General features: G+C 44.0%; 1 protein-coding gene across 4 annotated transcripts in view; it reads right to left on the reverse strand.

The window, feature by feature from the left end:
* LOC148024760 (uncharacterized) overlaps nt 1-16,449 on the reverse strand; it is a 40,449-nt gene that overhangs the window by 11,847 nt on the left and 12,153 nt on the right. For all 4 annotated transcript variants that reach the window (XR_015693355.1, XM_087694411.1, XM_087694410.1 and 1 more), the window contains exons 4-6: nt 5,359-5,413; nt 5,237-5,279; nt 4,983-5,111 (exon numbers count right to left, since the gene is read on the reverse strand). Coding sequence is in view for 3 of the 4 variants with exons in the window: in XM_087694411.1 (XP_087550537.1) it covers nt 4,983-5,111; nt 5,237-5,279; nt 5,359-5,413 (227 nt within the window). In the remaining variant the exon portion in view is untranslated. The remainder of the gene's footprint in view (nt 1-4,982; nt 5,112-5,236; nt 5,280-5,358; nt 5,414-16,449) is intronic.

A 16,449-nucleotide genomic window follows, 5' to 3' on the forward strand; every position in this document is an offset into this window, starting at 1 on the left:
GGAAGACAACATTTCCTTCCTGCGCATATAGGTACGCATGGAATCTTGTGAGGTAGTAGGCACAGTATTCTCCATGCCAGCAACAACCCTGTTGCCTTTTTTTGCACGTACTTCAACCTAGTCAGTGGCACGGGAATCCGGACCCGAAACCTGTTGTTTACCTTTGTCCAAAACTTTAGGTGGATGGATAGCATCCTGTGACGGAGCATCACACACCATATCTTCCATGGGCAACGCAACATGGCCAGCATCTGAAGTGTGTTGCTGCTCCGGGCATTCGGCTATAAAATGCCCCAATTGTCCACAAGAAAAGCAATGTCCTGCAAAATTGCCCCATTTCAAATGAAAGTGTAACGAATGCATGCCAGAGCAATTGAGACATAACCAAGCAGGCCTTTTCCTTGCAGTGTCCCATAACATACACAACTGGTTGCGATTCACAGCCCTTAGACTTGGAGGAACCAGAACAATGCCCACAGCAGCCATAACGTCCTTCAACAGTGGCCAATAGACAGCCGGACAATTTTCCACTTCAACCCAGACAGGGCATTCACGTTGAAGCAGACACTGAAAATCTGCCATTGGGCGCCATGGTACAACTGTCAGAGTGCAGCGGTGCGGAAGCGTAGGACTGAGAGAGAGAGAACGCAGAGAAAAAAGGGAGAGAAAGAGACAGTGTACAATGAAGATCTGCTGTATAAAGAATGCTGAATACAAAGATATACACGGGCGCAGTGCGCTGGACTGCGTGTCTCCACCCCGACGATGCGACCTGCTGTCCACCTCGAAGTCTGCTGCAGTCTGCACTGTCTGCTGTCTGAAATCTGCAAACAGAGACAGAAATCTGCACGGCACCGGTCTGTAATCTGCGACAGAGAAGAGTGGGCAGACTGCTGAAGTCGTCGACAATAAATAGGCGAAAAACCACCGAGAACGGGGCGCCAAAAATAGCGCGCAGCCTGGTAAAAACGGCTGCAGGCAGTCGGACTGCCACGTGGCAGTCCGACTGCACAGTCCGACTGCAGCTGCTGGTCCGACTGCTGCTGCTGACTGTGCAGCTGCCTAAACAGGCTATGATCTCTAACAACAACATGGACCAACCGGCGATCAAAAAACAAAGGCAATTTAGACAGGAGAGCAACACGATGCGTCTCAGATTTCAACAGCACCTCAAAAAACCCTCGAGGCCCAACAAAAATCTCTTCAACACATTCTCCTTGTAGCAGACTATGCAGCCACTGGCGAATACAGGAAAGTAGTGGGATTCGACCAGTGAAGAAGAGTATCACAGCACGATCATAAAACACCGAAAAGGATCGCAAGACAGTTTTCGGGTCCATAGTGGCTTCCAGAACATCGTCAGGTGCAGAGTCAAAAAAGACTTCCTAATTATGTTGAACATAATCGCCAAGCAAAGTGTTAGCAAATTCCAGCAAATGCTCCCAGTCAACATCCTGAGAGTCCATAGAATCCGAAGCCACCTGAGCATAGGAACGATCCTGATGATCCACTGTCTCATCCGAAGTATGCTTGGTACGTTTATCCGCAGGCTGGATGTCAAGACCAGGGGGCATCTCTTCGGTGCATGGAACCATATCCTCAGGCTCCTCAGTATCAGAATCCAGACCAAGCGCTGCCACCGTTTGGTCTATAGAATCCAAATCCAGACCAGCCATATTGTATCACGATTAGATCTCGAAGGAGGACTGACGTCCGGTGAAGAGCGGGAGATGCGACCTTGTCCGCCGCAGTCACGACCTATCCCAAGAGGGCGTGCGGCAGGGCACAACCCTAACATTTAGGGTCAGGAGGGTGGAACACAGGGCGCACAAGCCTCTCTCCCTCCCTCCCTCCCTCCCTCCCTCTCTCTCTCTCTCTCTCTCTCTCTTTCTGTGTGTCTTGCTGCAACATAGGTCTCTGTCTGCTAAGTCAGAAATCTGCACCCCTGAAAGCTGGTTTCTCACACGGCGGTGGCCGACCCTCTGCTATATCACAGAATTCTTTCTGCTGTGCCGAAAAACTAGAAGACTGCGTGCCAGTCGCTCTTAGTACAGGGGCTTCGAAGGCGAGACGAGACGGGGGGCTGACGGTGGAGTCAACAGTGCAGCTGCCTGCTATACAGATGGTTGGGATCGTCGAGCAGGAAAACGGAGCAGATTCGCAAGGTCAGGTCGCTCCTGCGCAGGGTCAGGTCTCAGGGTTAGGTCGCAAGGTCGGGTCGCAGGTAGGGTAGGGAGACGCTCTCAGGGAACCAGGCGGACGGACGAACAGGCGACGTGACGGGGCGAATAGACGTGATAGGGCGAGCGGGCAAACAGGCGAACTGACGGGGTGCGCAAACAGACGAACAGGCGAACGGATGTGACGGGGCACGCGAACGAACCGACGACGTGACGGGGCGGGAGAATTCAACAACAGAGCACCGGACGAACCCTGCACAGGTCCGACGATGAGCTCCCGTGACCTCTCTCGCTCAACATCTCTCTCTCTCTCTCTCTCTCTCTCTCTATATATATATATATATATATATATATAATCCATTGCTAATTACAATGTTTTGAATCTTTATTATTGTTGAAACTTGATTATTATGTTTCTAATTTCACGAATTATGGTTGATATGATCTCTCTCTCTAGATTCTAAGACTTAAGTGTTGACTCTCTCTCTCTCTCTCTCTCTCTCCACACACACACACACACACATATATATGCCGTTCCCTCCGTTCTTGTTCCCTAACTTCGGGCGTTCCCCCCATTCCGGGGGCCCGTTCCTGGTAACTATGGCTAGATTGCAAGCTGACACTCTAATACCAATGAAACATCCCCATAGCATGTAACCTGCACATGAGAAATGACACAATCCATATGCAACAATATAAGGGACCGGACGTCAGACTCACCTCCCAGCCATAGAGCCAAATGGGCTTACCCCAAGCCTCGAAGTTAGCAGCAGTCCGAGTCACAACCACATCCCAAGGGTTAGCATTCCATTCCACCAACCCACACCATCCTAGTGCTGAGTATATAGATGTATCAGCCAATGGACCAAGAGTCTAAGAGTGGTGATCACAAAATGAATATGCATAATAAGGCCTCAAGTTCTATAAATAGAACTTCACTCCCCTAATCCCCGAAGTGCCCTTCATGCATCCACACTAAGTCACTTCGTGCCCACAATTACCAACGCTACTCGCACCCATTTGGATGCTCATGGATGTAAAATCCTCTCCTTCACTTTCTCTCAATAGGCAACAAAGTAACAAGAAAACGCAAGCTTGAGTTAGCATATACATGAATAGCTTGTACCATTCTTTTTCATCCTTTATATACAAGTTTTTAGCACTAGGGTTTCCACCTTCCCCTTGGGCATCCAACCCATATTCAAGTCTCTTGAGTGGTCTCCCTCAAATTGCATACACATGTCTTAGCTTAAGGCTTACTACTAACGTGTGATTTGATTTGTGTACAATCAAAATTACTTATAATTTGCATGTCAAGAAGCTTGGCTCTCAAGTATCTATGTTTCCTCCTTCCACCCTTGAAATGTAGCCCCTTAACCATCACCCAACCACCAACGTACAAGCTATCTTCAACTCCGACAAGATCCACCCATCTCAACATCAGCCCTTTAGTAATAACACCCATCCCTTCTCTACCAAGGCTACTTCATCAACTATCCTAACATTTCTCCTCTTTGACACAATCTACAATAAGCTACATTTGATGTGAGTACCATGGGATTGGCATTCATCTAAGAGGGGGCATAATATTAACTACATTGTGCAACATGCCTCCACAATTATTTGGAAAGAATTTTTTGAAGCTATTATACTATCAACCTTGGATATTTTATGTGAACACTTGAGACCCGGGCTCCCTTCCATGTAAATTGTAAGCAATTTTGATTGACTCATAAGGTTAGAGCGTGCACAAATTAATTTACACACCAGGATAAGGCTTAAGCTAAGATAGGTGCATAAAATTTGGGGGAGACCAATTAAGAGACATGGATATGTATTGAATGCCCAAGGGAAAGGTGAAAACCCTAACCCTAAATGCTTCTATATAAAGGAATAAAAAGAATAGAACAAGCTATTCATGCATGTGCTACTCAAGTTTACATTTCTTTTGTTACTCTATTGCCTATTGAGAGAAAGTGAAGGAGAGGGAGTATGTAAGAGAGGGAGTGAGAGACAAGGAGTGAAGTTTCCTTTCCTCTTTCTATCTTCTTCTCCATCCCATCTTGATGAGTCATGTATGTGAGTGAGAGTGTGAGGGAGTGAGGAACGCATAGGCGAGAAGCTCTCTTCTTCTCCTCATGCTTTCCTACAACAGCTCCTCTCTTGCGTGGGCAACAATGGAAGCAAATATGTGAGTGAGGAGCAACACGTGGATCGTGGAGCAATGCTTAGCGAGGTATACAACTACAATATGGTAAGTTTGGTAAACATTCTCACTACAACTGCCTCGAATCAATCTATCATTTGATAGATTAGTTCATTGTGTTTTATGTGTACAACTATAATATGGTAAGTTTGGTAAACATTCTCACTACAACTGCCCCGAATCAATCTATCATTTGGTAGATTAGTTCAATGTGTTTTATGTGTGCGAGTACACTAGGTAACAACTAGTTATACTTAATCTGTTGAGCCCCTTGAAAACAATAAGGATGTGTCCAATGGTCCCAAGTTGAGCTCGTGGAGCACAACAAACACTGGTAATAATGTTAGCGAAGGGGTATTATCCACTCTGTACTCTGTTGTAGTATATATAAAGAATTGGAAGTATTGACATGAGGCTCACAACAAATGTATGATATGCAGCCCTAGCCCGTAGTTATTTCCCCATTTTGGCCCTAAACCCTCTCGAGGCAAGCTGTCTTATCATCAACACTTCATCCTTGCTACCATTAATTTAAACCAGCCAATCAACAAAATATTTTAGAACTAAAGCAACTCAATGACCAAATGTGAACTTACAAGTTCCCAGCATTTCTCCTGAATTTTGTGAGCTTTCATCATCCTCATATGTCAAGTATGCAAATACATTTTTTGCCAAGCTTTCTGAAAGAACCTCCACCTTCCCTGAGTTCTCAAACCTAGGAGAGTCTAGAAAACAAAAGCTCCAAAATTTGAGAGATCAAATGAAGATATGAATAACCAAAAATTCAATGCTTAAACAACTATATCTTCATTTCAACCTATAAGAATCCATTCAGTCAACTTTGACTAACCTGTTGATAAATCATAAGGCTCAAAGCCAAGAACAGATGTGAGCTGAAAACCAAACACAAGGCAACCTCAAGAGTCTGAAAGCGATACATATCATTAGCAAGAAAAATCATATAAGCTATACCTTGGGGATGGGCTGAATGCCACCAAATTCTTGTGCATCATCATGGAAACCCTTCCTAGAAAACTTCAGAAATCAGCAACTGATCCAGTGGATTATCTAGGTTTGACCATTCAGCTTTCCTATAATCAACTACAGCTTAACCAAAAACTCAGTGCTCTGGCTGGTTTTGCTACATTATCTTGGATTTGGCCTGCCAAACTTACTTTGATGCCTAAAATGAACCAAATTTGGGTGTACAGCTTCCAGCTTTTTCATTCACATACATGATGTTCCTTTCAGCTCAATAATTAGAGGTCTTCTGAGGTTTGTTCATTTGATGATGTCCAATATGCCAAATTAACCAGTGGTTTCACACTGAAAATCAAGTGATTGACCACCAAATCTGAATTATTGAGCTACAAGCCATCTCACTTCCACTATGATCATTGTACCTAAAGTAGTGATGAAACCTTTGGTGGAAGCCAAGTAACTGACTATAAAATGTTTTTGCTGGGCCATTATTAAACTAGAAGGCTATGTCATTAGCTAGCTCATTCAGAAAAGGGTCACATGGCAGCACAAATTCGCTGAACAAATCAGAATAAACACCAAGGCAAGGCACCAAAATATTGGACAAGCATATTACAAGATATGTTTTGTTTCATTGACCTTGGACTCAAGTACATCGACAATTAATTTTCTGTGATTGACCACCAAATCTGAATTATTGAGCTACAAGCCATCTCACTTCTGCTATGGTCATTGTACCAAAAGTAGTGATGAAGCCTTTGGTGCAAGCCAAGTAACTCGCTATAAAATGTTTTTGCTGGGCCATTATTAAACTAGAGGGCTATGTCATTGGCTCATTCAGAAAAGGGTCACATGGCAGCACAAATTCCCTGAACAAATCAGAATGCACACTAAGGCGAAGCACCAAAATATTGGACAAGCATATTACAAGATATGTTTTGTTTCATTGATCTTGACCTTAAGTACATCAACAATTGACTCCCACAGAAATGTGTGTGTGTTGTGGATGCAGTGATAAACCCACTAGGCAATATACCAAAGTAAAGATGATAACCACCTTTTTCTTTTCTTTAGAATCCATTGTGAGCAAGACACCCACATTACGGTGAGGTAAAAGCATGCTGCATGATGCATGGGTTTTCATGTGCAAGCCTGCCTAGTTGGATTTTCACCCTTCCAAGTGCCTAAATCACACAGACACAATGATAATGCAAGGGAGAATGCAGACAGAATGCAAAATGGAATGCTAGTGTAGTAGGGTTCCATGTGAAAATAGCCTTTGGAAGGGAATTGTTCACTTGCTTAAACCTCGTTTTGCAATAAACATACATAGATAATGAAAATACAAATGGAAAGGGATGTCAATGCCAAAGAAAAGAGAAGGCAAACCAATCCCTAAATGTAGATGAGGGAAAGTATAGGGCTTGGCTTTACGTCCTTGGACATCTGGATGGGCACTAGTAGCATTGGTCACGGTGGTTACGAAGTGACTTAGTGCCAATGTACTAAGGACACTTTGGGGTTGGGGCAGCCAAGTCCTATTTATAGGACTCAAAGCCCTATTGTGCACATTCATTGTGTGATCACCACTCTTGGACTCTTGGCCATTGGCTGACACATCCATACACTGGGATGGTGTGAGTTGGTGGTATGAGACGCCAATCCTTGGGAGGCGGTTGTGACCGTAGTGATGCTAGCTCCCAAACTCAAGTATGAGCCTATTTCGCTCTATGGTTAGGAGGTGAGTCTAATGTCTAGTCCCATGCTTTACGCTAACTAGCATCGTACTCCTAGGGAGCTCTAGGAAGGCATGTGGGTCTACCTTAAAGTCCCAAAGGTACTCCAATTCAATAACTACTAGCAAGTGCTATAAATTATCTTCGAGGTATTGTGGTCCTTTCCAGATTACCAAAAAGATAAGTAGCGTATCCTATGAGTTGGACTTACCTTCCAAAATCTAAATTCATGTTGTGTTTCATGTGAGTTGTTTGACAGGAGGCAGCCTGGCCTTGGGAGTTGGTACACTCATTGAAGGGTTGTTTTCCTCACTTCAGCCCTAAGGATATTGCCAAGGATAGCAATCATTCATAAGGGGGGAGTATTACATCCTTGGACATCTAGATGGGCGCTACTAGCATTGGTCAAGGTGGTTACGAAGTGGCTTAGTGCGAATGCACTAAGGACACTTCAAGGTAAGGCATTCGAGTCCTATTTATAAGATTCAAGGCCCTATTGTGCACATTCATTGTGTAATCACCACTCTTGGACTCTTGGCCCATTGGCCAATGCATTCGTACACCAGGATGGTGTGGGTTGGTGGTATGGGCTACCAACCCTTGGGATGCGGTTGGTGACCCGGAGTGCTACTAGCTCCCAAGCTTGAGGGTGAGCTTGTTTGGCTCTATGACTAGGAGGTTAGTCTAATGCCCAGTCCCTTTTATTGTGAGTTTGGCTTGCGTTGAATCTCGTGTGCACATTGGATCCTAGGGGGCATATCAAATGGGATTTCTAATGATTCAAGAGAGCATCACCTTTCTATAGAGAGGATATTCCATTGTTGGAAGGATCATTAGAAGTTCTGATAACTCAAGAGCATCACCTCTATACCAAAAGGATATTCCACTAGTGGGAGGATCAACGGACTTTCTAATGATTTAGGAGTATCACCTTTCTACGAAAAGGATATCCCACTACTATGGGAAGTTTTTCTAGGATACACTTTTACTTATTGAGCTGCAGCAATAGGAGCTACAGAGTTCACACAAGTGTTTGTATTTGTAAAGAAAAACAATGGAACCAGGCTGTGCAAGATTGGAGCATCCTAGTTCCAAGGTGGGCCAACTAGGTCTCGATGAGAGCTGATGATGCACTCATTGGACTACTATCCATTGGAGCTTCCCCACATCTTGGCCTTAGTTCTACACAACTGGAGACATCCTAGTTCCAAGGTGGGCCAACTAGGTCTCAATGAGAGCTGATGATGCACTCATTGGACTACTATCCATTGGAGCTTTCCCACATCTTGGCCTCAGTTCTACACAATTGGAGACATCCTCTCCCACCTAGCGGCCATCACACTATCTGTGTTTCGAACTTTACCTGGTATCAACACTATCCACTTGGCAATAGCATTCTCATCATCAAGCATCAATGTTCACACCCCTGGCGTCAGCTCCTTGCCTCCCAGGTATTTGTGTTTTTCAGCCTGGGAGATCATCCATCATCTAACACCATCCTCTTGTACCTGGCATCAGCATCTAGGCTGCTTTCCTTGCGTTTGACATCTCCGATACACTCTTGCATTTGCGATTTGTAGCTAGGCCATCTCCTTGACATCTAAGGTCTGTAGTTTCACTCCCTCAACAACAATCCTTCACCTTCTAGTGATTACTTCGATAGCCCACTGTAGGGACAGATTAGGCGCAGAGATTGAGAGAGACTGTCACTGCACGCACTGAGAGACAAAGAGAGTGAGAGAGAGTAGAGTAGAGAGTGAGCACATTTTTAGGTACAATGACGAGTATGTACCTTTAGGTTTTTAGATAGATATATATGTGTAAGTACAAGTGCTAAAGGTGTGTTCACATCTGAGCACATTTGAAAGACACGAGGCCTTTATTCCCAACAACCTCCCACCTAAAGGCAATGTGCCTTAAGAGGAGAAAAGAATCAACTAAGTCTAGGTATGTACAAAGCTGAAATACATATATCTATCCAACTCCCATCATCTGTCGGCAATGAGCAAACCGCTCTACTGGAAGACCCGTTGTGAGAAAGTATGCAGGGTTATCATCTGTATGCACTTTGACAAGCTCAATGCTTTAACTGTCAAGTATATCTAATGAAGTGGTACTTCACCTATATGTGCTTTGTCTTTGCATGAAAGACAAGATTCCGTGTTAGCATGATAGCACTCTCACTATCACAATGGAGAACAGGTAACTCTGTGATGCCAAGCTCTCCCACCAGACGTGAAAGCCATAAAGCCTCCTTACATGCCTCAATGGCAGCCACATACTCTGCCTCTGTAGTAGACAATGCAACACACTTTTGTAGCCTGGAGATGCAAGAGACTGCTCCTCCTGTGAAGGTAAACACATACCCAGAAGTGGACTTCTTGCAGTCCGCATGACCAACATAGTCTGCATCCGTAAAGCCAACGACAGACGCCTTCTGCTTTCCAAAGCAGATGCACAACTCCTTTGTGCCTTTAAGGTATCTCATAATACCTTTCACTGCATCCCAATGCTTCTTGCCAGGGGTTGCCCTGTATCTGCTAACCACTCCCACTACAAAGGCAATGTCAGGACGTGTAGCAACCATAGCATACATCAAACTGCCAACAGCTGAAGCATATGGTATCTTGGCCAATTCAGCCTTCTCATCATCAGATGTAGGGCTGTCCTCTGCACTAAGTTTCACATATGGAGGCAACGGAACCCCAATTGTTTCCCCCCCCCTCCATATTGAAACACTACAAAACTTTGGAGATATACTCCTACTGAGATAGATAGAGTAAGCCTTTCGATCTATCTCTGAGTATTCGCATGCCAAGAATGTGATTTGCATCACCAAGATCCTTCATATCAAAGCTGCCATGAAGACTTTGCTTCAATGAATCCAAGGCATGAGTATCCCTGCTAGCAATCAGCATGTCATCAACATACAAAACCAAGATAATCAAGCTGCCATCTGCTGCCTTCTTAGTATAAAAGCAGTGATCCACTTGACTTCTATGAAAGCCTTGGGACTGCATGAATGTGTCAAACTTATGATACTATTCTCTTAGTCCTTGTTTCAGCCCATACAAACTCCTTTTAAGTTTACATACCATTTTTTATTTCCCTTGTTCAATAAACCCTTCAGGCTGTTGCATATATATATCTTCATGCAGATCACCATGTAAAAACGCAATCTTTACATCCATCTGTATAAGCTCCATATCCTCAACTACAACCAAGCCCAAAATGGTTCTCAATGTAGTATCTTGACTACAGGAGAGAAAATCTCATCAAAGTCAATTCCATGCTCCTGCTTATACCCCTTTGCAACCAATCTTGCTTTGTACTTTGGTGAGGAACCAGAAGTGACCATCTTGTAAACCCATTTGCATGGAAGAATTTTCTACCCTTTAAGCAACTGCACCAAGTCCCAAGTGCCATTTTTTTCAAGAGATTCCATCTCTGACAGCATAGCTTTATACAATTTCTTGCTGTCCTGGCTGTCCATTGCTTCCTAGCAAGACAGTTAACCACAGTCTGTCAACATGACATAATCAGCCACATTAATTGCACCAGGAACAAACCTGTCAGGTTGTCTAGTAGCCCTAGATGATCTCCTAACCCAATGGACATTGTTTGCTAGCTGTTCCTGCAAATTTCCATTTTCAACATGCTGTCCTGGCATTTCAACCTGCAAATCAGCATTAACAGCTTGTTGTCCTAGCTGTTCCTGCACATGTAATGGCTCATTTTCATGGACAATAGCTGGCTGATCATTTCCTGCATTTACAAGTTCATTTACAACAGGTATTTGCTGCTGCACAGCGGGCACATTTTGCTGTCCAAAAGGTATTTCTTTCCGAAATACAACCCTACAGACCTCCTCAGTCTTTTCAGGCTGTTTGTGCATGAGATCTTCCCGGAAGATAACGTCATTGCTATGTACCACTTTCCATTTCTCGGGATCCCACAATCTATACCCCATTTCACCCTCGTCACCATATCCTAAGAAAATGCATTTACAGGACTTTGGCTCAAGTTTGTTGCATTTTCATTTACGAATGTGCACAAAAGCCTCGCAGCCAAACACTTTCAGATGAGCGTATGAAGGTGGTTTGCCCGACCACGCTTCTTGGGAAACGCCCCCCCCCCAAAGACCTGTTTGGTGTGACCAATTAATTAAGTGAACGGCTATCATAACAACCTCTGCCCAAAAACCATGGGGTAATGCAACATGACACAGCATCGTACGGACCTTATCATGTATGATCCGATTCATACATTCTGCAATTCCATTTTGGGACAGATTATGAGGAGCAATAAGCTCCCTCTTTATCCCTTTGCTGTCACAAAATGCCTGAAAGGCCTTAGACACATATTCCTCACCATTGTCAGAGTGAAGACACTTAAGTGTCTTATCTATCTGATTTTCAGCCAATGCCAAGAATTTTTTTAACTTATCAAGTACTTCATCCTTGCTACAAATGGGATAAACCCATACCTTCCGTGTAGCATCATCGACAAAGGTGACAAAATATTTCTTTCCCCCTAAATATAATCTTGGCATTTGACATACATCCAAATGTACTAACTCTAGAGGAGAAGATTTCAAAGAAAGAGAATTTTTGTGAGACGTTTGTGCATGTTTTCCATAAATGCAATGATCACAATGCTCAAAATTAGCATAACGAAGACAAGGCAAGTAACGCAAATGAGAAAGAACTTTCATTCATGTTTGACTCATGTGTCCCAACCGGCCATGCCACAAAGAAACGCTTGGCTGCTCGGTCACGGCAACAACATGGTCACACACACTAGATACATGAAGTGGATACAAAGTATCACTCTTGCAACCTCTGGCAATAACCCTAGATCCCTTACAGATCTTCTATTTTCCACCACCAAAGGTGGTATGAAAACCATCATCATCTAGCTGCCCTATGCTAATCAAGCTCTTCTTGAGCTGAGGTACATGCCGTACATGCTGAAGTGTAAAGGCAGATCCATGCTGAAACTGTAACTGCACACTGCCAATACCTGCAATCTCACATGCATAGTTGTCCCCAAGACAGACAACGCCATGTCGACCCCCTGTATAAGCGGAAAACCACTCACGATGAGGGGTGACATGAAAGGAAGCACTTGAATCAAGAATCCAAGTATGCATGTCATTATCTGTATCTACAAGTAAAGCATGTGCACCAAAGCGTGAAGAGACAAAGAGTACATCACTCCCACTGTCACTGTCATGAGTGACTACATTCACCTCTTCAATTTTTACACTGCTCTTCTTAGGCTGACTGTCCTTCTTCTCTTCCTTGCTATCATCTGTCTTCTTGCCTTTTCCTTTCTCTTTCTTCCATTTGTAGCAGTCACGTTTAAAGTGACCCTTCTTGCCACAATGATGGCATTCAACATCTTTGCCACGTGATTTACTGCGTCTCTTGTCATCATATTTGCCCTTTTGCTATGATCTGCCCCTAGTATTGAAAGCACTGGAAGACTTACTGGATGCATTATTCTGCCGATTCATCTCTTCCATAAGTAGAGCACTCTCTACATCAGCATACAAAAGGATTACATTAGAATTGCTCATAGCAGTCCTAAATGTATCCCAACTCTCTAGTAGAGTGCAAAGTAAGAAAGTAGCCTTAAATTCCTCATCAATAATGAACTTCAAGGAAACCAGCTGGCTGAAAATGGAGTTAAACTCACTCAAATGAGTAGACATTGCTATACCCTCTTTCATACGCAAATCCATAAGCTTTTTTAGCCAATACACTTTGCTTGCAGCACTCTTTTGTGCATACAGTTCTTCCAGTCTAGTCCATATAGCATATGCAGAATCCAAACCTTCAATGTTGAACAACAAAGCATCAGAAATCGATAGCTCTATGGTTGAGCGTGCAAGCTCATTTAACTCATCCCAATCGTCCTGATCCATGTCCGCGGGCTTTGCCCCTTTGGTTTTGATTGGCTTTGCCTACTTCTTTTGTAACAGGATATTATAGCATTGCTTTAGCCAAACTACAAAGTTATGTGCGCCTTCAAGCTTCTTTATGTGCAAAAGATTACTGCTGTCATTGCTGCCAGCCATGATTTTCAGCCCAAATGTGACCAAAAAACAGCAAATGCAGGCCCAAAACTGTCACCCAAGTGACCAAGGTAAAAACAAGTACCAATCAGCAATAAATGACCACGTAGAAGCACAGATTTCAGATCTGTAATTAAATTTTCAGAAGCACCAAACCATGTGCTACAGCATTATCCAACTGATTACAGCTGTTGCAAGGGCATATGCATCACATTACATGAGGAATCCCAAAATTTCAGCTGCAATTTCTGCTGTACATGTACCCACGGGCATAAAATTTGACACGAACGGTCAAAAGCCCCAAATTTTTGTGCTCAAAGCATCAAACACACATCTACATTTCCTTTGTCATGCATAGGACAAGCCAATTTTGCCAAAATAGAGCAATTTCAGCAAAACCCCCATATTTTACCAAGTGTTGATGTCCAAATTGCGTGGAATTCAACCTGCATGTACATAAAATGACCAAATGCTGCACAAATTTTGCCCAAACTGCAAAAGCCCCAAATTGCACAGGGTCCAATGTGTATCAATGTCGAGAAATTGGGTAAATTTCAGCCCAATTTGCGCATGTACATTAAAAGCCCCAAATGTTGGGGACAAAATGTCACAAATTCCTGCAATTTCTGAGACAGATATCACTATTGCATCTTGCTTGCACCAAATCTAGACAAATCCCCAAATTTTCCAAGTCTTGCGTGCACTAATTTCAATGAAATTGAAAGAATTTCACTAAAATGTAAAAAGCCCCAAAATTCCTGGGCAAATGTGCACCGACTTTGCAATTTCTAAGTCAGATTGTTCAATTTTGTGTTGAGATCCCCAAATTTGAGAAAAGCCCCAACTTTTTGGGCCAATTTTGCACAAATCTGAGATTTTGTGGTAGCGCGCGAAACCCCGTCAAGAAAGGGGTAGAATCTGATTTTTTCTTTTTTAAAAAAGGAAAAATAACATTTGAGGGGGGGGGGGGGGGGGGGGGGGGTGTTGGTTGTTACCGACTGAATGTCACCCTGTCCAAGGCGCGCTATCAGTGGCCGCTAAAGCCCTTCGTCAGTTGTTGCAGTCGCCGTCAACTACTGCTGATCGCCCATCAATCGGTCGCCCATCAGCTGGTGCACCAGTTGACTACCTCAAGCTTGTTGTCTGCTAGTCGTTGCACAAACTATTGACCCAGTTTGTAGAACCCAACTCCAGTTTGGTCACGAACTCCAGCCGACTCCCTACTTGACACAAACTCTAGTTGTCTACACGCCAGCCGTCTGCACACCTGACAATCATCTGCAGCACCTTACGCTCTGCTGCCAATTTGTAGGGACCGATTAGGCACGCAGATCGAGAGAGACCATCGCTGCGCGCAGTGAGAGACAGAGAGAGTAAGAGAGAGCAGAGTAGAGAGTGAGCACGTTTTTAGGTACAATGATGAGTGTGTACCTTTAGGTTTTTAGATAGATATATATGTGTAAGTACAAGTGCTAAGGGTGTGTTCACACCCGAGCACATTTAAAAGGCACGAGGCCTTTATTTCCAACAGCCCGCTTCTGCCCAGAGAACTACATTTCACTCCCTTCACTGTGCAAATTCCCTACACGTGTTGCCACCTAATTCAAACAGGACAATGTAGTCATCGTGTGAGCTTCGGCTCCACTGTATCATTGTTTCTTCTCGTAGCATGATTCAATGCATTATCACCATCTGCTTCTTGTGTTTCTAAGTTTCTCTTCTCTCTCAATATTTGCTGTACACACTGTGTTTCTCCACGCAAACCTATTGTCTATCTGGTCTCTTAGTCATTTTCTTGACATGGTATCAGAGAATACCTATTATTTTTTTAACATGGTATCAGAATCAGAGGCGCTCGGTGAACCACAAAGATCCTCTACATCAAAGGAGGCAAAGACAGGTTGCAGATTTGACATCGTCTACTAATTTTATTATTTTCCCCTTCTGTTGCATCATCAAAAGACAAAGATACCCTTCTCCTCCTCTCCGTTCCACCCTCCCTTTTCACAGGTTGACACTCCGGTGCTATGACTTCTCCACACACAGGTGGACAGAACCGACAGGTGGACAGAACACTCGGTACTCCTCTTCTAGCATCACTCAACCTCCCACTGATGCTTGCTGACATGGGCCTTTGCTCCCTACACCACTAGAATATGTGTCTACCCCCATCCACTCATTGTGCCACCTCTCCCTTCTAGGCCATAGAGTTTATTTTGCATCAGCTTTCAAATTTTTATGCTCAAGGCAATAAGACACATTCAATGGGCACTAAGCCATTTCGAGTCACAAGAGGATCACTTGGTACCTTGACCTCCTTGAGACCACTGCAATGCACTATAAAGGTTGCTTCTACTTCTTCTGGGTTTTGAAGAATGCCACATCAACCCCCGATGGTTCTGCAGTCCACTCCATCGAGCGACACGGATTGTTGAATACCATCCCCTCAGCAGTCTGCTCTTTCGAGAGAGAATGAATGGTTATTCCACACCTTTCATTACCTCAACTCCGTAGTCCACTCCATAGAGAGACACCGACTGTGGACCTCCCTTGGCTCGACATGAGCCTCACCTTTTTCCGCCCTCGACTGCTTAGGTTCGAGAGCCATCTCTAGGAGTTCTTTAACATCTTTGACACCCCAAATACCTTCTTCGGCATGACCAACAATACTTTCTTCGTCATTAGATGAGTTGAAGTCCGTGATTCATGAGTTTTCAGATTCTCTCTTGCAAAGGGAGATTCAGAGGGGAATGTACTCTCTTTGCCCTCGGAGGGAGCTCCTACTTTTTTAGATTCAATGAAGACCCCTCCCTCACCACCCTCAAAGGGGCCACTTGTTGAGAAACCCTTCACCCGCAGTTTGCATTTCTGCATTTTGCATTTAGGGTTTGTAGCCCCAAAAAGGGGTGCCATCCTAGACTGACTGTACCTATTTATAGGCCACTCTCTCATTCATTCCTTACGGCTGATTCATTCAATCTGTCACCTCTTCTCTCCAGCCTCTCCCTTACCCTCACACCCCTTCAGGAGGACATTGCGGTTTGTGATTCGTGGCTGTCTTCATCATCTTCCTTGTGCTACAACACCCTTATTCCCTTATATCACATTCACTCCATGATTCAAATCTTCATCATTCCATTCAACAGAGTTTCTTCTCCCTTCTCTTCTCTTCTCCATGTTTGCCGAGTTCACTCCGTGTTCCTCCCCGCAAACCCTACTTTCTCGCTGGTACGTTATCTTGTGACATGGTATCAGCGTTGGATCTGC

This window comes from Lygodium microphyllum, chromosome 15 (genome assembly GCF_053477565.2).
Source record: "Lygodium microphyllum isolate KBCC chromosome 15, Lygodium_microphyllum_v1.1.10, whole genome shotgun sequence".
Classification (NCBI taxonomy): domain Eukaryota; kingdom Viridiplantae; phylum Streptophyta; class Polypodiopsida; order Schizaeales; family Lygodiaceae; genus Lygodium; species Lygodium microphyllum.